The sequence below is a fragment of the Arachis duranensis genome, chromosome 9 (genome assembly GCF_000817695.3).
Source record: "Arachis duranensis cultivar V14167 chromosome 9, aradu.V14167.gnm2.J7QH, whole genome shotgun sequence".
Taxonomy (NCBI): Eukaryota; Viridiplantae; Streptophyta; class Magnoliopsida; order Fabales; family Fabaceae; genus Arachis; species Arachis duranensis.
In genome coordinates, this window is record NC_029780.3 from 4,172,564 (window position 1) to 4,194,621 (window position 22,058).

The 22,058-nt window shown below is 32.0% G+C and overlaps 2 protein-coding genes across 2 annotated transcripts; one reads left to right on the forward strand and one right to left on the reverse strand.

Moving 5' to 3' along the window:
- The first annotated feature begins 12,144 nt into the window (after nt 1-12,144).
- On the forward strand, nt 12,145-16,812 carry LOC107464214 (LRR receptor-like serine/threonine-protein kinase IOS1). Its single transcript, XM_016083140.3, has 13 exons — nt 12,145-12,266; nt 12,377-12,917; nt 13,171-13,649; nt 13,781-13,919; nt 14,011-14,082; nt 14,222-14,293; nt 14,381-14,461; nt 14,621-14,802; nt 15,026-15,255; nt 15,344-15,470; nt 15,562-15,630; nt 15,714-15,906; nt 16,040-16,812. Exons 1-13 carry the CDS (start codon nt 12,182-12,184, stop codon nt 16,446-16,448), a joined length of 2,679 nt encoding a protein of 892 aa, XP_015938626.2. The 5' UTR covers nt 12,145-12,181; the 3' UTR covers nt 16,449-16,812.
- Nucleotides 16,813-16,881: 69 nt separating this feature from the next.
- LOC107464215 (cytochrome c oxidase-assembly factor COX23, mitochondrial) lies at nt 16,882-19,035 on the reverse strand. The gene is made up of 3 exons (XM_016083141.3): nt 18,830-19,035; nt 18,128-18,204; nt 16,882-17,133 (listed from the first exon to the last, which is right to left on the reverse strand). Exons 1-3 carry the CDS (start codon nt 18,924-18,926, stop codon nt 17,086-17,088), a joined length of 222 nt encoding a protein of 73 aa, XP_015938627.1. The 5' UTR covers nt 18,927-19,035; the 3' UTR covers nt 16,882-17,085.
- Nucleotides 19,036-22,058: the final 3,023 nt, after the last annotated feature.

Sequence of the window (22,058 nt, forward strand, 5' to 3'; positions counted from 1 at the left end):
GTAGTCGCGACCCGCGAAGTTTAGGCCGGCTAGGGTACAGTATGAAAGTAACTGACAACAGTACATCCTAATCTCTCCCAAAGGAAACATAAGAGCCTCTATAGGCAAGTTCCAAAATAGTTCAACACATAATATAATCTTTTCAAAACAAAGGTGGAGAGATTCTAAGGAAAACACAAAGTAGAGAAAAGAGCTAGTGAAATCACATCACTGCGTCTACCCAGGGGCTCAAATTATCTCATTCAAAAATCATCATCATCATACAATCGCATCATCAATTCATCTCATCAAGAACAGTCCTCAACATCCACCGACACCAACATGAGGGGTCACTCAGTTGTACAAACACAAGCAATATAGGCAAGTAATACACAAATAAGGTACAAGTAGCACATAATCAGGTAACATAGCATATATGATGTAGAAATCCAAAACAAATAGGCAAACCCAAACAGTTCAAACATATGCAAATGATGTATGCCTGCCCTATGACTGATGATATCATCTGTCGGTTATATAGCCAACCCGACATGTCCTGGTAGCTAACCATTGGACAGAAACACCCCTTGCGGAGCAAGTAGGTTTGAGCTACAACCCCCTTGCTACTACCCGCTCAACCCAGAGCCAGTGGAACAACCACTATTGCGGCTACTACCCAGGCTGGTGTTTAAAAGCTCAACCTGGAGCGAGTGGATTCACCACTACTGCCGCTACTACCCAGGCGTCACAATCTCTGACCTGGAGGCGTCACAATCTCTGACCTGGAGCAAGTGGGACAAACAACAACCCTTGCTACTGCCCAGGTATCTTAAGCATTGACCTGGAGCAAGCGGAACGAACCACAACCCTTGCTACTGCCCAGGTATCTCAAACATATATTCATTCAATCTCAATTCATATTATCAATCCTCATTGTTATCAAATCTCAAACATTAACCTGGAACAAGTGGGACGAACTACAACCCTTACTACTACCCAGGTATCAGAGCTACATTCATTCAAAACTCCATAATTAACTCATTTATCATAAACATCCTTTTTCGTCTCATACCCGGAGCAAGTGGACAACGCCACTGTCTACTACCCGAGGTTACACATCACATTTCAACATCTTCCATTATTATCCATTTAACACATTCATTCGTTAATCATATATACATTTATACTCAGCCATAATCAATAATGGCTTTGCCGTAACCCGGCAATAACTCAGCCATCCGGCTCATGGTTCAATCAAGAACTAGTCATTTATCAATAAATATAGCCCTTTGGCTCAAGGCATACACGGTACTTCCACCGTCATCCTCCATATCTCATATAATCATCGTTGATCATCATTGATCATAACTTTTCCCCTTGCTTCACTCGCAAGTTACCACATCCCCTAGCTCCTTTCTCATTGCTAGGCATATCATAATGATTTAATACATAAGGGGTGAGATCGGATGCTTAGAAGTATGAGATTTGGCTTTTAAAACTCAAAAACCAACTTTGGCATGAAAACAGGGCCATGCGCACGCGTACTTCACGCGCACGCGTAGATGGCCACAAAGCTCATCGACGCGTATGCGTCATACACGCGGACGCGCGGATTGAAACACATCCAGACGACGCGTACGCGTCAGCCACACGTACGCGTGGGTGCATTTACGCCCCAGGCACAAAACTGGCACAACTCTTGCACAACTCTCGGAAAAATGGCTGGGCATTGGGTGCAGCGCATCGACGCGCACGCGCACGCGTGGATGGTGCCTTCTTGAAAAATGACGTGTACGTGCCAAGTGCGCCTACGCGTGGAGGGTCATTCTGCTAAAAATTTTCTAAGTTAAAAGCTGCAGAATTCACTGATTCCACCCCAATCTTCCGACGGACATAACTTTCTCATTTTAAATCGTTTTTCGCTCGTTCTTCGAACGGCATGGACATCCCGGATCCAATTTCACTTCTAAACAAGTTTGGCACAAAACAGGGATCCAGAGTCCAAGTTATGTCCCATCAAAGTATGCCCAAAAACCATGTTTTCATACAAAACCACAAGGTGCCCTTTTCAAAACAAGCCATTTTCAAGCCTTTTCAAAATCAACCAAAACATGCTAGTTTCAACCATTTTTGAAATCAATCAAAATATATCAAAATCAACATCAAGATTTCTCAACTCATACACTAACACTTTGCCACGATTCACAAAACCGCCATATAACCATTTGTACCCATTTCAAACAAATGACTAAATTACAAACACATCAACATGTCATCCAGCCTTCCTTATCCTAATTTCCAACAATACTATTTCCAATCAACCATCATTATACATAATCAATGTCATACTCACTATCAAGTGGTTTCACCCACAAATCAACCTTAATCATTCCTCAAGCATATATCATAACATACATATCTCTCATGCATTATCATACCATCAAGACATCAATAATCATAATCATATATATGACCACATAATATTTCTCAACCAAAACCAAACATACCTCATCTACACAATTTCACCCAAAATTACCAAATTCCACACTTCAACTCCTCAAACCTTATTATTCAATAACCAACCCAATCATTCACATATTCATTATCTGAAATTCATCCAATCACTTGTGTCATCATACAATGCACACATCAACTTACCTTCCTTACCTCTTTCCGGCCTCCGGCCCAAAATTTACGGCCTCCAGCCCAATTTCATAATTTAATTGCATAAACCACAAATCAATACTCATTACCCAATACATCAAATTTTCAATACACCAAGCATACAAGGGCACACAATTCTCAACCCAATCATTAATTCACATTACATACCAACTATGCATATTAGCACCAACCATTTACACAATCCAAACTTAATCCTAGGGGCATCTAGCCTAGGAATACTCATCACACCACACGGTACTTAAATGAAACTTAAACCGTACCTCTTGTAGCCAAATCAATTGAGCCTCTTCTTTGGAAATCTCCACCAACCTTAGCCCCAAGCCTCACCAAAGCTCCTCAAGCAACACCAATCTCCCAATTATGCACCAAAACCATCAAATGCACTAACATAACCAATATCACATACATACATCAACCTATGGCTCATAAAATGATAATTCACAAGGGTTGGAGAGTTTCTTACCTTAACCCACTAAAGTTTGTGATGAATATCACCCATGGTTCATACTAGAGCACTCCTAAACAACCAAAATCACAAGATTTCCTTAAAACCCAAACCAAATTCGAATTTGAAGAGGAAAATGAAAACTGGGCAGAGGACAGTGGACTACTCACCACAAAACTTAGATAGAATTGTAGAGGATAAGAAGAGTGACGCGTGACGGCAAACGGCTCGTCAATCGGAGCTCCGTAGCTCAAGTTATGGTGATTTGAAGATCAAAGAGAGTTAGGTTTTCTCTCTTCTCTTCTCTCTTCCCAATTTCAGCGCCCAGCACCCCTTATTTAGGGCAAAATGAGCTGAAATGCTCATAACTAATGTTTATATATGTTGGGTCTTGGACCCACTTAGGCCCGGTTCACTTAGTTTTGTCCGTTGGCCCAATTTTGGACCAAAACCTTTAAAATTAGCGCTCTAAATCGCACTTCAAATATTTCTACCTCCCCTAATTATAATTCCCCATTTCTTAATATTATTTACTCATAATCCATTTTCTCAGCTGCAGTACCAGACAGATCTCAGCCGGTACTTCCGGTCAAAATTCTACTGCGCGCTTTTACGCAGAAAACTATGTTTTCCGACTCGGAAAAATTCACTGAATTCAAATATCATATTTAAATCATCAAATTCCAATTGCCAATTCTTCCAACCATATTCGCTCCTATTTAACTTATTATTTAATTAATTTCGGTTAGACCGGATATTACATTGGCAATTAAATTTCAATTACTACACAAATATTATATTTTAAGTAATTGTATATTTTATTGTTATTTTGAAAATTATTATATAATTTTAAAATTATTTAATTATATTTATTTTTTTAAAAGCATTGTCATTATTGGAGAGAAACTAATGTTTGTGATAGTCTAAAGTTAAAAAATAAAAGTACAAAATATTAATATACTAAGTTTTTGAAGTATAAATCTTAAAGCAAATATATGTGATTGTAATTAATGATCATAATTAAAAGTATTTATTTTATTTCAATTTGTTCAGGACATATTTATCTTAAATTTTATTTTTTTATTAATTCGTATTTTTTATACATTTAATTATCATTAATTTATATAAATTAAAATATATAACTTAAAAAAATAGATATGTGTCTAAAAAATAAAAAAATATATTTTATTTTTGTTAGTAAAAAATTTATGTTGCTTTAACTTTTTTTTTGCATCATATCTAACATTTTTACTATAATTAAAAGTTAGAGATAAATTATTAAATATAAATTAGTAAAAAAATATAATACTTAATGAATTATCATAATCACATTTAAAAATATTTAAGTTATTTTTATATAATAAAAATATATACTTTAAAAAACATTTGTATATAATTTACTAACAAATATATAAGATATTTATCATAATTTTTATTTTTAATAAAAATATCATTGTATTAAAGTGATGTATTTTAAAGATGTGTAATTAAAATTTTTATTAAAAAAATTTCAAGATAGCAAATGCAATTTTATTTTATTTTATCCTTAATATTTAGTTTTAATTTTACTTTTAGAGTTTCAATATGTTTCAATTAAACCATTAGGGTGAACAACATTAATTATAACTAATTAATTATATTATCTGATTTGACCAAAATTAAATAAATATTAAATTATCTAATAAATAATAAACAAATAAATAAAATAAATGAATTTAATTTGAATTATTTTTTATTATGTGCCTACAAGAAACGAAATGGGTTGGTGCAAAGGCTATGGAGTTGGATACTTCTGGTTTCAAACTTTGGTATACAAGAAAGGTGAAGAATAGGAATGGGATTGGAATAATTGTGGATAAGCAGTACAAGAAGGACGTAGTGGATGTCAAGAGGGTGGGAGATCGGATCATCTCTATCAAACTTGTGGTGGAGGGAAGTGCTTTCCATGTGATTAGCGCCTATGCACTGCAAGTGGGTTCAAACGAACAACACAAGATAAGGTTTTGGGAGGATCTAGAGTGTTTGGTTCAAGGCATACCTTTGGGAGATAAGATTTTCTTAGGAGGATATTTAAATGGCCATGTTGGGAGAGCAGTGACTGGATATGGGAGTATTCACGGAGGCCATGGTTTCGGGGTGATCAATACCGAGGGTAAAACTATTTTGGACTTTTCCTCAACTTTTGATCTTATTTTTTAAACTTATCAACATTTAAGTTGTCTATACATCACTTCTCAAAATATTATGATTTCACAAGTTATAATATGTGGAGTAAATCACCTTTATAAACTATTTGCAAATCAATTTTACGTATATCTGCCAAAGTAAAAAAATTACGCGCATGTCTCAATTTACATATATATATGTAAATCAAATTTATGGAGTTTGAATGATGTGTTTTCGTAGTAAATTGAATCTATAAGATTCGAATTACTTGAATGCTATCTATGTTACTAAATCGAATGAAGGAGATTTGATTTACAATAAACTAGATTGCTATTAAGTGAGTATAAATCGAACATTATTACTTTGATTTAGCATGGACCATATAAATCAAAATTTATAAATTCGATTTAGTAGAGGATGACATAATTTGAATTCAATTTACTTTCAAATCATAATGTCAAGTAACTCGAATCCATAGGATTCGATTTATTACTTATTACCCTAATTCGAATTCATTAAATTCGATTTATATAGAAATGTAAATGGAGATAACTAGGTAATATTTTTGGGTTTGGGGGATTTAGGTAATTTTGGGTGGCTTTGGTTTATCAACATAAATTAACCTAATATTTATTGTTTGGATCAACAAAAAAATTGAATAAAAAACATAAAAATGTATATGGAGCTCATGTAAATTTTTTCTCTTCAAAGTTGCGAAAAAAACTTATGCAAAAGTGTAAACATGGGTTAAAATACAGAGATACCATTTGAATTATAATTTATATATAATATATAAAAACATTAATATAATTTTACTCTATTATAATTTTTTCTTTTCTTACTTTTCCTTCCATCCAAGTAAAAGAAATTTTTTCTTCTATTTTCTTTCCATTCATTTTTTCTTCATATAAACACACACAAAAAAATATATTTTTCTTTCCATTTTGTTTCCTCTCATTTTCTTTCTTTCTATTTTCTTTCTTCTTATTTTTTATCTTATATTCAAACAGTAGCTTAGTATTTATCTATTTATCTTCTATTAATATTGTTATAACAAAGATACATGTGACTGTATAAAAATGATATAACCGAAATTTTGATTATCTGAGAATTTATTGAGTGGCTAGAATAGCTCCACATCACAAACCAATAAATGCTAGCAATAGGGATGATCATAAAAGCAGTAAAAAAAGGTATTTGTAGGGATTACTTGCATTTTGGGACTAGATGGGGACTAGTGAAATCCTCACGACCTGCCACCCAAAAATGGATGGGACTTGGGGTGTCAAACGGGCCAAAATCCGTTGAGCTGACCCGCATAACTCGACAAAAAAGGAGGATTGGGCTAGAAATTTGAAACTGCCAAACTTAAAAAGTTCCCCTATCCCGCACCGCCTAATCCATGAGCTTTGGCGGGCTTCGGTGGGACGGTGTAGGTTTCTCCGCTAGGCCAAACTTTTATTTTGTCAAGACCATTTTTGTACAAATTTCTATGATGTTATTAATTTACAAGAGGATGAAAATGATAATTGAAGATGTTCTAAGTTATATTTTGGATTATGTTTTTATGTTTGATTGATTATAAACTTGATGTTTAATTATATATTTTGGACAATATTTGTTTTATTTTGGACAATAGTGATTTTATTATTTTGTTTCAAAAAATTTGGTTTATAATTATATTTATTACATATTTATAATTATAATTTTTTATATTTTTAGAAATTAGAAATTTATTAAAATTATTGTGAAATTATATATATTGTTTAATATTTAATAATTTATAAAAAAAGGGAGAACCCGCCAACCCGCCAGCCTACCATTAGGCGGGGCGGGGGAGAAATTTAATACCGTCTTACTAGGTGGGGCGGTGCAAGCTAGCCCACCAGATCGAGGGTTTTTTGGCGAGACAGGACGAGTTTTCCTATTTGCTACCCATAATAGGGACACAGACATAAGTACCCGCTCCATGGAATAAAATTATTAATTTATCCCTATTTGCTATTAGGCCTAAATATATCTTAGATTAATATTTTGAGTCATTGTTATATAGCAAATACTATACTGCAATATTATAATACTTAGTATATGTAAAAGTTGAATATATTTATAAGATATTTTTTAATTCAAATTAAAAAAAATAATTATCTCTTTTTTAGTTTTAAATATTATTTTTCAATGTAGTAAAAAAGTAAAAATAACAATAATAACTCACATAATTAAAATAGATAATTTTAATATATAAATGACACTATATATATCAAGAATTATTATATATGATATATAATTTTTTTCTATAATGACTATTTATATAATTTATTGAACAATTTTTTATCTTAATATTTAATAAATTAACATACAAAATATCATTTAACATACAAAATAAATAACTTAAGTCATCATCTAGGACAATAAATATGATAGTGCAAATATTTATTTATTTATTAGTAGTGAAAAATATATAAATAGTATAAACTGATTTTTTTAGTATAAAAGCAATAATAAAAATTATTAATTAAGTTAATTACCTAATTAAAAAATTATAAAAAATTATTTAAATAATAATAACAAATAAGTAGATTACTATTTTTACATATTACAAAGTTTATAAAAAAATTTTGGATAATAAATCAATCCTCAATAGATTATATATTAATTTTATCAAAAAATAAATAATTAATACATTGGATATTATTATTTACGTACTAATATAATATATATTATCGATTATTAAGTTTATAATTAATTTTTAACCCAATTTTTGGTAATTAAAATTTTCCAGTTTTTGGTAATTAAAAATTAAATGTTGAAATTATTAAATGCTAAATATTTTACATTTAACCAATTTATTTTTTATTGAAATTAAAAAAAATGAGTCATTAATCAATTCTAAATTTAAATTTAAATTTGAGTAAGAAAATAAAAATATTTTAAATTTTATCTCACTAACCAGAATTAATTTCAAGATAAGAAATTATTTTGCAGATCATGTATATATTGTGGGATAGTATAGTCATTTGCTATTTTTTAATGGTAAATATTGTCAAATAAAGTGGTGTAAAAAATTAGAAAAAAATGTATTTGTAAATTTAGAAAATATTAATTTATTTTTCAATAGAATAAATTATATATTGAATACCAAAAGTTATTATTGGTTTCTGTTCACACTAACTAATACTCAATGATGGTGTTTCGCTACACCATGTTATCAAGAAATATTAATCAATCTAATAACTTTTGTAATGACATAAGTTTATGAATTTGAAAATTTAAAAATCATTTCATAAAATGTAAAGTTTTAACAAGTAACAATGTTAATCATATTGTTTTGACTTTAAGAATGAATACGATACCAACAAATAAAATTGTCCTAAGTAAATTTTAACAAAGACAAAAGTATATAAATATTGCTATTAATGAAAAATTAATCTATTTTAAAGAAAAATACAATTTTTTTCTACGGATTTCCTAACTCGACAAGTCGAGAATTAATCCGCCACATATTGATGTTCTATTTATTAAAAATGAGATTCGAATTTCAAAAACTTACTTAAGTAAACAAATGAGATAACTATTCAACCAATCCAAATTGATTAAAATAAATATTAATTATTTTTAATATTTTTAAATTATAAAATATTTATAATAATTAATATATATATTTTTTATTTAAATTTTAATAAAAAGTTTTTTATATAATTTTATGTATTACCCGTGCAAAAGCCACGAGAACATACACTAGTTTAATCAAAATTTGAATTTCATAAGAAGCAACCGAAGAAAGCATGCTCCACTACTTTTTTCCTTCTTTCAATTTCGGATCAAAGTTTCTTGGTCTCTCATCAAAAATCAAGTTAGGCTATTCATATGAAACTTTGCCCAGATAACTTTAATATTTATTTAAATGATTCAGCCATATAGTTTGAAATTATTTTTTGCATAAGGGCTGAATAATTTTTTTATCATATTAGGGTTATGTGACTTTTGGCCCAATAACAAAATCATCATATTTCAAATTTTCGAAACTCATCAATAATAATAATTTCTTCGTCAAATTTTAGTTCTTAACTAATTAATAACTATCTATGCATGATGAAAATTTAAATTTAGGATTGAAATATCTGCACAATGCCTGTAAGCAACCTATAATCCAAATGCACAAATATTTTATTAAACTAAAGCTTCGATTTTGGATTGTCCGAATGCTTTGCGGTTGATGGCCACACGCATGTTTCCACAATTGTAGCTGAAACTCCAGATTACTTAAATCCTTAGTATCTTTAATTTCAATGATACGATTAATATTTAGAAGTGATGTGTATAGTTTTAGAGCTGTTCTTGTAAAGATAATCACGGGTTCACCAGTGATAATACTAAGGAAAAACATGATTTATCGTATAAGTCAGCGGGTTAACTCGATGGTGGCTGAAGGGAATATACAAAAGCTGTTGACTCAAGGTTACAAAGATTTTGACAGCAACTCTGCGTGGATATGTTATCATATAGCATAACTTTGTATCTAAGTTCACGAATTAGATATAAGCGGACTTGAATTGCTGAGGTCCTATAGAGATTTTATTATTTTTTTTTTCTAAGTTTCACTCGTTAAGTCTATGCAAAATATAACATACATTAATAAATACCTTAATCTCCTATATACAATATTTTGTAAAGGTGCATTTAGTTTACAAATTGATTAAGTTGTGCATAAATTATACAAGTATGTATACTAGAATCTTTTTTTACATTCATTTTTATCAAGTTATATAATAAGTTGATAAATATTAAATCATATAACAAATCTTTCTTTGACTAAATCAAAGATTATAACTAAACTAACTTATCTTCAAGTTATAAATTTTGACTAGAAATTTGACTACACAAGTTGAACAACTTACAAGTAGTTTTATACGTCTTCTAACTTGATAAGAACTATATGCATCATACTTGATTCTAGATCAAATTTAAATTCTATAATATTTTTTAATTTTTTTAAAACTTTATTATGCTCCACTTATATCACTTGTAATCTCTAGTTATTTTTGTTGGCTTCAAATTTAAAGAAAAATTTTGCTTCTTCTTTTCACATAATAGCGGTTGAAATAGCAATAGCCATTTAATTGGTAATTACATGACTCCCTTAGCTGGGTAGGTTCCTAGTTCATTCCTAACTAATACTAATATTAGAAATAAAATAAAATAATTTGGGAATTATGTTGCATTTTAAGTTCAACTTGTTGTAATGAGGTTTTCTTATTCTATCTAGCTAGCAAGCAACATACTTATATGTGTTAAAAGTATAGATCAATGATATATTTTTTTTTAATTTATCCATGTTACTCGCCTTTCTCTCCTCTCAAATACTACCACCAACGTCATCTTCTCTCAAATACGTACCACCACCACCAACAACCCATCGTCATCAACATAACAATTAAGCACAGCCAAAAAATATAGCCTTCACCCTCTTAAATATAGCCAATTAATATTACAATGTCGCTAACTTATTAGTTAGTAAGGAGATCTAAGTTTGTTAGTTGTTACCCATATACACATTTAAAAACTTTAAAATTGTTGATGAGTTTATTTTCTTATTTAAAAATAAATGTTAGAATGTCAACTTCATGAAACATTATGTATTATTTTTAAGTTTCTGCTCTTGATTTTGTTAGCAGTAGGCTGTAGCCGAGTTGAGAGTTGACAATCACATTTAGACGCATGTCATTTGGACTTTTTTGTCTTAAAAATAAAGACGAAATATGTCATACAATAATAAGGTAGGTTGACTTTTTGAGGTAAATTGCATTATAAATTTATAATAACTAATAAGGATGATTTTAAATAGTTGTAAGTATCAATTAAGTTGTCTTATTTTTATATAAACATATAAATTTGTTACTATGCAACTTAATTAAATGGTGAGAAACAATATTATGAAGCCGTTGAGCCATTGTTTAATGATTAATAATCTTTTGTAGACTAAATCCCCATTTTGGTCTCTGATATTCACGCGATTACTCGTTTTGGTCCCTGAAATTTAAAATTACCTATGTTAGTCCTCCAGATTCTAGTCCAGGCATCAATATGGTCCCTCATCTGAGCATTCCGTTTGCATTTAAAATTACATATGTTTACCCATCATCCAACGTGGCAGGAAGGGTGTCATCTGAGCATTCCGTTTGCCTAGTCATCATCAAAAAGAGTCGAGGAACCGCATTGGTGCCTAAACTTGAATCTAAAGGACCAGTATAGATAATTTTGAATTTCAGGGACCAAAATAAGTAATTGCGTGAATCTCAAGGACCAAAATAGGTATTTTTATATCTCTAATTTGAGTTTGAATTTTTATATTTTTATACCCCTTTGCTAAAAATGGAATATACATATTGCAAGTTGCAACCGACCATGTGTTAGAAGTGTAAAGTTTTTATGAAAATTATAATTCATCAAAATTATTTCTTTTTTTAAAAAGACATTCATGCTTGTCAGGGATATAAAATGAGCCTTAACCAAATTAAATTTTCAACGACTAAAAAAGCCCCAAAAAATTAATAATTGAAGTCCTAATTTCAAAGGGCATTGCAATAGGACAAAAGATAGGGAATGATACTCTCATTTTCATTTGTTGATTTTCCACCCCGTTTACTTTGACTCAAGTATATAATTCTATAACACATATTTCACTGGTTAGTGCCTACATATATTATTAATTAATTATATCTCCTAAAGTCTAAGCACAATTTTAAAAAAAGAAAAAAAATGCCCTTCAATGTTTTATGCTCTGGCAATTCTATTCAACATTAAAAATTGTCAAATCCAACTGGAAAATTGACTATTTTCCATCTAAATCATTATGTGACACACTTGTATTTGGCACTGAAAGCAAAAAATTGGATACAACAAACAATGATGAGAAAATCATTGCATTCTCTTTTTCTATTGCTCAGGACTCTTACTATTGTTGTCATGGTTCAAGCCCAGGATCAATCAGGTTTGTATTAAGAAAATCTAAACAGTTGCTTTCAACTATAAAACCATGTACTATAATCTTAAAATTTAGCTAAATTCTTTTTCTTCATTTTCTTTCCTCCTTTTTCTTAGGATTTATTAGCCTTGATTGTGGACTACCAGAAAAATCAAGTTACACTGAGGTCACTATAGGCATAAATTACATTTCAGATGCTAACTTCATTGAAACTGGTGTAAGCATGAGTGTATCACCAGAAGATAAGGCCACTCATCAAAAGCAACTAGGTTATTTGAGAAGCTTTCCCAACGGTGCAAGAAACTGTTACAAAATAAATGTTGCAAGTGCCACTAAATATTTAATCAGAGCTAACTTTTTGTATGGAAACTATGATGGTCTAAATGAGTTACCACAATTTGATCTTCATCTTGGAGCTAATTTTTGGGAAACAGTTAAACTCACCAATTCATCATGGAGCTACACCACTGAGATCATTCACACTCCATCATTGGATTATGTTCATATCTGTTTGGTTAACACAGGGAAAGGGACTCCATTCATTTCAGCTATAGAATTAAGGATGTTGGATAATAAGACTTATGATGCTCAATCATCTGGATCATTGGCACGTTTCCTAAGACTAGATTTAGGTTCCATTACCAACTTAACATACAGGTGAGTATTTCCATAAGATTTAGATAAACTCATTTACACTATGTGCAAATTTTGTGTTCCAATTTCCAACTATAGAGTAAACTATCTTATAATATTTCTATATTTCAATGCCATCTTGAATCCTTCTTTATCTCTTTCGAGTACCTCAGACTTATTTACTTCTTTCAGGAGCTAAATTAGCAATTTATGGTTTACACTCCAAAATCCAAATATATCCAACACTAAGTAAAATGAAATTGTGGTATACATGCAGGTACAAAGATGATGTTTATGACAGGCTTTGGGATCCTGTTAACCTAAAACAGTGGAAACAACTGAGTAGCATACTTACCAATGATGAACTATCACAGAATCATTATAAACCACCAGCAGTTGTGATGAGCACTGCTGCTGCACCAGCAAATTCTAGTGCTTCTCTTGATCTAATGTGGGAACCAAATAATGTGGATGAGCAATACTATGTGTATATGCACTTTAATGAAATTCAAAAGCTAGCAGCAAATCAAACAAGGTCATTCAATATCACCATGAATGGCAAGTTCTGGTTTGGACCTCTTGTACCTGCATACCAAAGCACAACTACCATATATAGTCCTTCAGCTGTAACTGGAGCAACAAATTATACTGTTTCGCTTTTTCAGACAGAAAAGTCTTCACTTCCTCCCATCGTCAATGCTATTGAGATTTATCTGGTAAAAGATTTCTCACAATTAGAGACTCACCAAGATGATGGTACCTTTCTTTACCAACCATAATTTTTTTCCTTTTCATTTTCATAGTTAAATTGCTTTGGACATTCCAATAGTTTCATTGTAACATTTGGTTGAAATTGTTGTGAACTATTTCCAATCATCAACTACTAGTTGCTGCTATTACAAACATCAAGGATTCATATAATGTTGCTAGAAATTGGCAAGGAGATCCATGTGCCCCAATAGCATATATGTGGGAAGGTCTAAATTGTAGTTTTGAAGGCAAAAGTTCTCCAAGAATCACATCTTTGTAAGTTAATGAACTAAAAAACAGATCATGCTTTTATTCATTAATTAACACCAATCATAAACTCTTAAACTGGTTTTTGAAATGCAACCAGGGATTTATCTTCTAGTGAATTGACAGGGCAGATATCATCCTACATATCCAAGCTCACTATGTTACAATACTTGTGAGTATCTCATCTAATATGGTTTACAAATGGTGGAACCAAATTATTCCATTTATATTTTTCACTTTCAATTTTTGTTTTTAAAATTATTTGATATCCCGAATTGTAATAATAAATGCATTTGAATTGCATGTTTCAGAGATTTATCAAATAATAGCTTAAGTGGATCGATACCTTATTTTCTGACACAGCTACAGTCACTGAAATTTTTGTAAGTTAATCCCTTGTTTGGTTGATAAGTATAATTTCCTCGGTTATAAAAGAGAAAAGCATGTCATATATGTGTCTTCTTTAACAGAAACTTGGAGAATAACAATTTTACTGGTTTAGTTCCCAGTGAACTCCTTGATAGATCAAAGAAAGGTTCACTATCATTGAGGTATGCATGCCTACTTAATAGCAATTAGTCCAAAGTTCACAGTTTCTTAAGGCTGAATCTGATTGTTATCTTAGTATTCTTTATTATATCATCATATAATATGACTACTAATTACAGAAATTCTTAATTGTTGATCTGACATCATCTGAATTATGCTAGTGTGGGGCAAAATCCAAACCTATGTACTTCTGCATCATCATGCAACCAACGCATCGAAACAATCAAGAAGAAGAAAAACAATGTAGCTATTCCTGTAGTAGCATCAGTTGTTGGGGTTTTGGTGCTTCTAATAATTTCTGCAGCAGCTATAATCTTTTCAGTTAAGAAAAGAAAGCCACAAGGTAACTAATGCTAACCATCATTTTAGCTCACAACAAAAACATAGACACTTTGGCAGGTACAAAGTTGTTTTTTCTAAGAAGGGACAAACACAAAAACAAGCAAAATGTCTCTGATACACTCTTTTTCTCAGTATCTTCGTATTTTCTGTCTTTAGTCATAAATGTTTCTAGCTTTATTGTTAATTTGTTAGCAACTGAAATATATTTTCCCCCTTAAAATTAGCTGCTGTGAACATTCATGTGAAGCCCAAATATCCAAATGAGCCACCAATAAAAGCCAAGCAACAACAATATTCATTTAATGAACTTGTTAATATCACCAACAACTTTGAAAGGTTGCTTGGTGAAGGTGGATTTGGTAAAGTTTACTATGGAATTATTGATGACACTGAAGTAGCTGTCAAGATTCTGTCTGCAACATCAGAACATGTATATCAGCAATTTCTAGCAGAGGCAAGTGGTTTCATAATCTGCAAAAATGTTTCAAATCTTGAGCAACATTTTAAGCCATTCTGACCAATATGTGGCTTTTGAATTCTAGGTTAAACATATGATGAAAGTACACCACAAAAATCTTACTTCCCTTATTGGATATTGCAATGAAGAGAAAAATAAAGCTCTCATCTATGAATACATGGCAAATGGAGACTTGGATGAACAACTCTTAGGTATATTAACTACTTTGTTTTCTTTCTTTTTCTTTGACATAAATTAACTCATGCAAATAGCATTCAAAATATTAAAATTTGAAAATTATAGGGAAGAAAAGCAACACAAAGTTCTTAACTTGGGAAGATAGACTTCGAATAGCTGTGGATGCAGCCCAAGGTTAGTTAAGACAAGAAAATTTGTGAATTTCTTCATCAAATTGGAATTCTTCTCATCTAGTCATGTGAAAAATCTTATGCCAGGACTGGAATATCTGCATCACGGTTGTAAGCCGTTAATAATTCACAGAGATGTGAAATGTGCAAATATTTTGTTAACTGAAAACTTCCAAGCCAAATTGGCTGATTTTGGCCTATCCAGAAGCTATCTTGCTGACGGTGACACGCATATCTCCACTGCCATTGTTGCCGGAACTCTTGGTTACTTAGATCCTCAGTAAGTTATTCCATTCAAGTGTCAATTTTCGTTAGTAAACCATTCAACACATTACTAAGACAACCAAGTTTGAGTTTGTGTTCATCCAAAATAATTCTGAGGAGATACTAACCAAATTGTCAATGACCTGTAGGTGTACCATGTTAAACAGGTTCACAGAGAAAAGTGATGTTTACAGTTTCGGAGTAGTTCTTTTGAAGATAATCACAGGTCAACCGGCAATATCAAAAACCGAAGATAAAGTTCACATAAGTCACCGAGTTGATTCCTTACTTTCTAAAGGGGATATAGAAGGTATTGTTGACTCAGAATTACAAGGAGATTTTGATAGTAGTTCTGTCTGGAAAGCTGTTGAAATAGCAATGGCTTCTGTGTCATATAGCCCTGACAAAAGGCCATACATGAGTGATGTATTGGTTGTGTTAAAGGAATGTTTGGCAATAGAGTTGGCTCGGAAACAATCCAACATTGACACAGAAAACACTGATTTCATTGAGTTCACCTATAATCTGACTTCTGAAACTGGCCCTTTAGTGAGGTAGTGCCTTTATGAAAGTTGTGTGTTTCCTGTGTTTTATTATGTCACGTTGTACTAAGGATTATTATGATCATAAATCATTCAACTAAATTGCTTTATTCTTTTCTTCGAATGTACATTGTATGCACTATGCAGCCAAGATTTACATATATAGTTCTCAGATATCCTGACTCCCTCAATGATCTACAATTCAAGGGAAAGGTCCCAAAAAGAAAAAAACAGAACACCATCTTCTTCACAACCTCTACAGTCAATATAAAATGTGTTTAGTCTTTGAAAGATTTCTTCAATGCCTTAGTTGATGTTCATTTTATTTTGGTCATTCAATTTATAGATGTCATAAAAACTTAAAGACATAAAAACTGCAATATAACTAGTACAAAATAATAATAACAAAAGAAAAGTCACATTAACATGGGGGAGAATAACAACAAACAGAAACATAAAAGGAATATATATTAAATGGTCTCAGATTAACTAAATAAGAAATTTATTTAAACCTAAAAATGTGCCGTAAATACCAATATACAAATTTATTGAAACAGCTTTCTTGTCATAGCTTCATAAGAGATGAACCAGCAATCTAGTAAACTCTCTACTTCATTTCCTATGATACAATAAAAACAATCCAGGAAAAAACTTCACGAGAAGAAGGATCGGTTTTTGTTACGTTCCAATCGAGCTTCCCTCTGTTAAAATTAAGAAGGAATTAACCACCAGCCTTAGTAGCAACAGGATGCACCCAAACCATATTTAACAATCAAAACATTTTATAAAGCAAAACAAAGCAATGGTATCAAAATAAGAAATATATTTGCAAGTAAACCATATTAAGCTCCCTTGGTTAAGTGATAATACTACTCACAGAGAACCTTATTTTGTTATAGTTATGGCCTATGGGGAGGTTCAAGTCATGTTTACTCAAAGATGAAGATTGACTGACCAAGTTGGCGAAACCCCTCCCTCCTGTGCACCGCCCAAGGGTTTTTATCAAACTGACCACAACTTCACCAAAGAAGTGATGAACATGTGATCAAACAGTTACTCTCAAATGGCTGTTCATTGTGGAGCTTAATCAAACAATCACAACAACAAAGTTATACCAGCTGGAGTGTTTCTCAGTTCTGACAAGATGACCTTGATGATCAATTGAGTGAAAGTCATTGATCTCAATGACATGCTTTGGAGAGAAATGGAGTGAGATGACGGTAAAATTGGATAAGGTATATCATTGCAAGCACTAAAAAGACACTAAGTGGACTTTAAAATGGATGCAATCAGAACATCATGATACACTATCCGAACCCTAAGTACAATACTTAAGAAAAAAATTTCTGCTCCTTGTGATCTAAATCAATGCTTTTTAGAAATTACTAGCACCATGCATAAAGAAGTAAGCACTGAGTTGAATAGCACAATTAACCACCAGAGCATTGTTTGAAACACTATCACAATCAATTACTACCACCACTTAATCATAACAAACAAACCCTAACTTGTTCTCTTACATGATGTACCTAATTAAGATAATCGCGTGTAAAAGTGGTAGTATAAAAAAATAATGACTCATCAAAATGTGAAATGTGAAATGTGAAAATGTAAAACAATAATGTTAAATGTTAAATGTGAAATGTGAAATGTAAAACAATGAAAGGCAATACACAGTACTGAAAATTAATGTACCTCCTTTTTCTTGCACTCCTTGTAAACATCAAAATGTTCTTGACATTTACTCTTATTAGAACTAAATTCTTCTAGACCTGAAGAACAAGAGTACAAGAGCATCAAACAACTCTCAGTTTAAGGATCACAATATAACTAAAGCTCAATAAAACATGAGGTGCAGTTAAATCGTTTTTTCACATTATTTTTCTTTGTTTTATTCTTCATTGCTAATGCAAACAAACAAATGTTCATACCCAGAATCCTGTAGTCCTTCCTTCCACTTTTAACCCTATTTGTCCATTTTTCTTTTCTTCAGTTTCTTCTTAACCTAACCTAATCTCCCAAATGAAGTCACTTTATTTTCTCTACTCCCTATCTGATATTTCTTCTAAGTTAGTGATCTTCATTCTTATCTAGGTCAGCATTGAAGAACAACTCCATCTACTGTGTGAGAAGGAACTCAAATTTTTCATGAAAACAGATTTAGCTTACAATCTTTCTCACGGTTATTAATTCCTGAAACTAGAAAGTTAGGGTTCATGGTGTTCTTCAATCTTCATTTCATACATATACTAAAAAAGAGAAACTTGGATTTAAAATTTAAAGGTTTATTATTATCGGGTATAGTATACTCAAATTCGATGAAAAAAATGAGGGCAGAGAAAATTAATTCAATAATCTAAAATTAAGAGAAAGAAAAGGAGGTATGCGAGTAGTTACATTTGAGAGAAGCAGTATATTGAGGAAAACAGGGAGAATCAGAGATTCTTGCAGCACTTGCATACGGAGGAGTTGAGCCTTTCGAATTCGAAGCCATCGCCGAAGGAAGAGAGTGAGAGACTGCTGCGTCGTCGTTTCGTGGTTGCTGACACGGCAGGAGAACCTTGCTGCTGCTACAAATCTAAGCGATATTTTTCGGAAATTAGAAAAATTCTTTTTTATCTACTATTGTAGGCTCATTAATTAGAATATGGAAAAAAGATTGGTGTATTATGAGAAAATGGAGTTATAGGGTATATTACAAATATGTGGACGTGTCAGATGAAGGGGTAACACGCATGGGGCGTGGTGCCTTCAACACGCAGGGGGCGTGGAGGCTACGTGGCACGCTCTGATTGAGCCACGTAAGCAGCACGCAGGGGGCGTGCTGAGTCAGCACGCAGGGGGCGTGCTGACGTGGCGGAAGCTGGTTGGCTCGTTTGCTGCACCACGTGGGGGGCGTGCTGCGTCAGCACGTGGGGGGCGTGCTGACGTGGCGGAAGCTGATTGGTCCAAGTGTGAACCACGTGGGGGGCGTGGTAAGTTCACCGCTCTATATAAGGTAGAGCTCGAGAGTGTTTTCCATACTGAGTGAGTGAGAGTTGAGTGTGTTGTGAGGATTCTTTGATGCTGTAGTTGGTGTAATGGAGGACACCGCAAATTTGGTGGTGTATCGTAATGGTGAGATAATACGTAATACCATGAGGGAGTGAGGTTTGTGTCACAAAATTCGTTTTCGTTTGTGGTTCCATGCACGATGACGTTAATGGAGCTGCAGAACGGCCTATGTCAAAGCATGGAGAATGGTACGTTAATGAGAGTGAGCAGAATTCTGTACCGAAATCCGGTGGTGGTTTTTGGTGGCCTAATACAGTTTGATACCATTCCGATCACGGATGAAGCGAGTATGCAGAATATGTTTCAAATTCACCGGCAGACTTATATGAGACACCCACAGATTGAGTTGTATGTTGAGTTTGAAGCTGAGGAGCTAGAAGCGGTCCAAAATGATATAGATGTAAATGATGATATAGCTGCAGTGTACGAAGGTATGAATAGTGACAGCGAAGAGGACTTCGAAGCCACTTATGAAGCCGGCGATGAAGATGAGGATGGTGATGTGGGAGTTGAGGCAGGAGTGGAGAATGTAGTGGTTCGTCCCTCGAGCAGTCAACCGATGGGCGTTCCACCTTTTATGTGTGAGTTGGATCTCGACGCCATACATGCCCCCGAGTTTCCGGAATATGCAAACAGAGGTACGTGTTGATAATACATAAAAAATGGTTATATATCATAAAAAAATACATAAAAAATAAAATAATTTAAATACATAAAAAAAAATTTATTTACTTACATAAATGGGATGATCGAGATAGTTGATAATATGTTCTTCAGGGGCTAGATAATTACGTACCATTTTTTTTCTAATCCTCTAAACTAATACTCTTATTATTTCCACACATAAACTTAACTCACTACTATTCACTACTACTTACTATACCCTCCTTACTAATACAACTAAACTCACTTCTTTCTCTCCTTCTCCCGTGTAACACTTCCCCTCTTTCACTTTCAGGTATGATTTTATGAAGGAAGAAGCCCCTCCTGCATGCATATATATATTATACATGGACTGGTAGCGCTGGTTCTCGGGGTGGGGGGCTGTCTCCTGCATGCAGACAGGACTGCAACACGCCCCCCGCGTGGTTGCATTGGGACTCCGCAACGCTGACGGACCTGACGTACCACGCCCCCGGCGTGATGAGTCACCACGCCCCTGGCGTGCTGCCACCTCAGCCACCACGCCCCGTTCAACCGCTCAGCCACCACGCCCCCGGCGTGTTGATGGTGAGCTCCACCCTCCGGTAATTTCCCTCCTTGGCCAATATTCTGCCAATTCACCATCTCTTCCTCCATACAAAAAATAATTTCCGACTATTGTACAATAAAATTTATGAATTTAACTGTATACGTATTTAATATATGAATTAGATTTTTTTTATATATTTTAGTTGAATATAAAATATTATTTTTGAATTAAATTCTAATAATTAATTTATAGTATTATTTTTATTCTCATGATAATATAAATTTTGAGAAATACTTTATAAAGTCCTAGAATATATTTAATATATGTTTTAAAATTTATTTTCAACCAAAATTTAATTTTAATATATTAATAGTATAAAAAAAATTTACATGTATATTTAATTATGTATTATAATATCAGTAAAAATAACTATTTTTAACAATTAACTCGTGAATGATCATATAAAAAAAAGAATATAATTAAATGACAATGTAAAATAATTTATAATATAAGTGTATTAAAATTAAACAATTATAATATACAAAATACATCTATTATATAGGAATGAAAAAGTAATTTAGTTTCTAATTTCAAAAGAATATTAAAACAATTATCATACATTTAAATAGAGGCTCATTTTTTTTAGAAATGGATAAACATGATGTATTATCTAATGATATAAATAAATTGAATTTTTTTAAGGTAGAGATTAAGAAATTTAAGGATCAGATTTTGCTATGAGAATTTTTTAGTATACAAATTTTACTTTGGATTTCTGATTTTTAAAAAATAAAAAATTCGTAAATACACTTTAACTCTCCTCCCTTCATTCTATCACACTTGTTTTTTTTTTTTCTCTACAACATTCACTTTCTCTCTTAAGTTTTTCTCTCAACTCTTTTCAACCATATTCTGATTAGTTTGCACTATTTTATTTTCAATTATAATTGTTTGAAGTAGCATAATATCTATTTGTTAGGATAATTTTATATGTGTATATTAGTTTTTTTAATTTATGTAATTTTAGAAATATGAATTGTTATGTAAGACCTTCTAAGTTAGTTGAAATTAAATATTTGAAGTAGGTTAAATTAGAAAATCATAAAGTATATTATTATTTGAATCGAACTTAATATTCTTTTTTTAATCAATTACATAATATGGATTACTATTTGAATTATCAAGATTTTCTAGTTATTCAATTTATTCACCACAATTAAATATTGTGATCAAATTTTATTTTATCTTTTAATTATTACTATTTATCGATTTAAATTTGCCATAATGTGGTACGAATAAAAGTCAAATGATAAATAGTATAATATTATATAAAAAAACAACTTATTTTTAAATTTATTATTTAAAAAATCAGCTAAATGC

Excerpts from the sequence above, each read along its gene's own strand:
- LOC107464214 (XM_016083140.3), top strand. The coding sequence starts at position 12,182 with ATGATGAGAAAATCATTGCATTCTCTTTTTCTATTGCTCAGGACTCTT. Across the intron at positions 12,267-12,376 it reads TCAAGCCCAGGATCAATCAG|GATTTATTAGCCTTGATTGT; the intron begins GTTTGTATTAAG and ends CCTTTTTCTTAG. Across the intron at positions 12,918-13,170 it reads ATTACCAACTTAACATACAG|GTACAAAGATGATGTTTATG; the intron begins GTGAGTATTTCC and ends GTATACATGCAG.
- LOC107464215 (XM_016083141.3), bottom strand. The coding sequence starts at position 18,926 with ATGGCTTCGAATTCGAAAGGCTCAACTCCTCCGTATGCAAGTGCTGCA. Across the intron at positions 18,205-18,829 it reads ATATACTGCTTCTCTCAAAT|GTCTAGAAGAATTTAGTTCT; the intron begins GTAACTACTCGC and ends CTTGTTCTTCAG. Across the intron at positions 17,134-18,127 it reads AGGAGTGCAAGAAAAAGGAG|AGGGAAGCTCGATTGGAACG; the intron begins GTACATTAATTT and ends TAATTTTAACAG.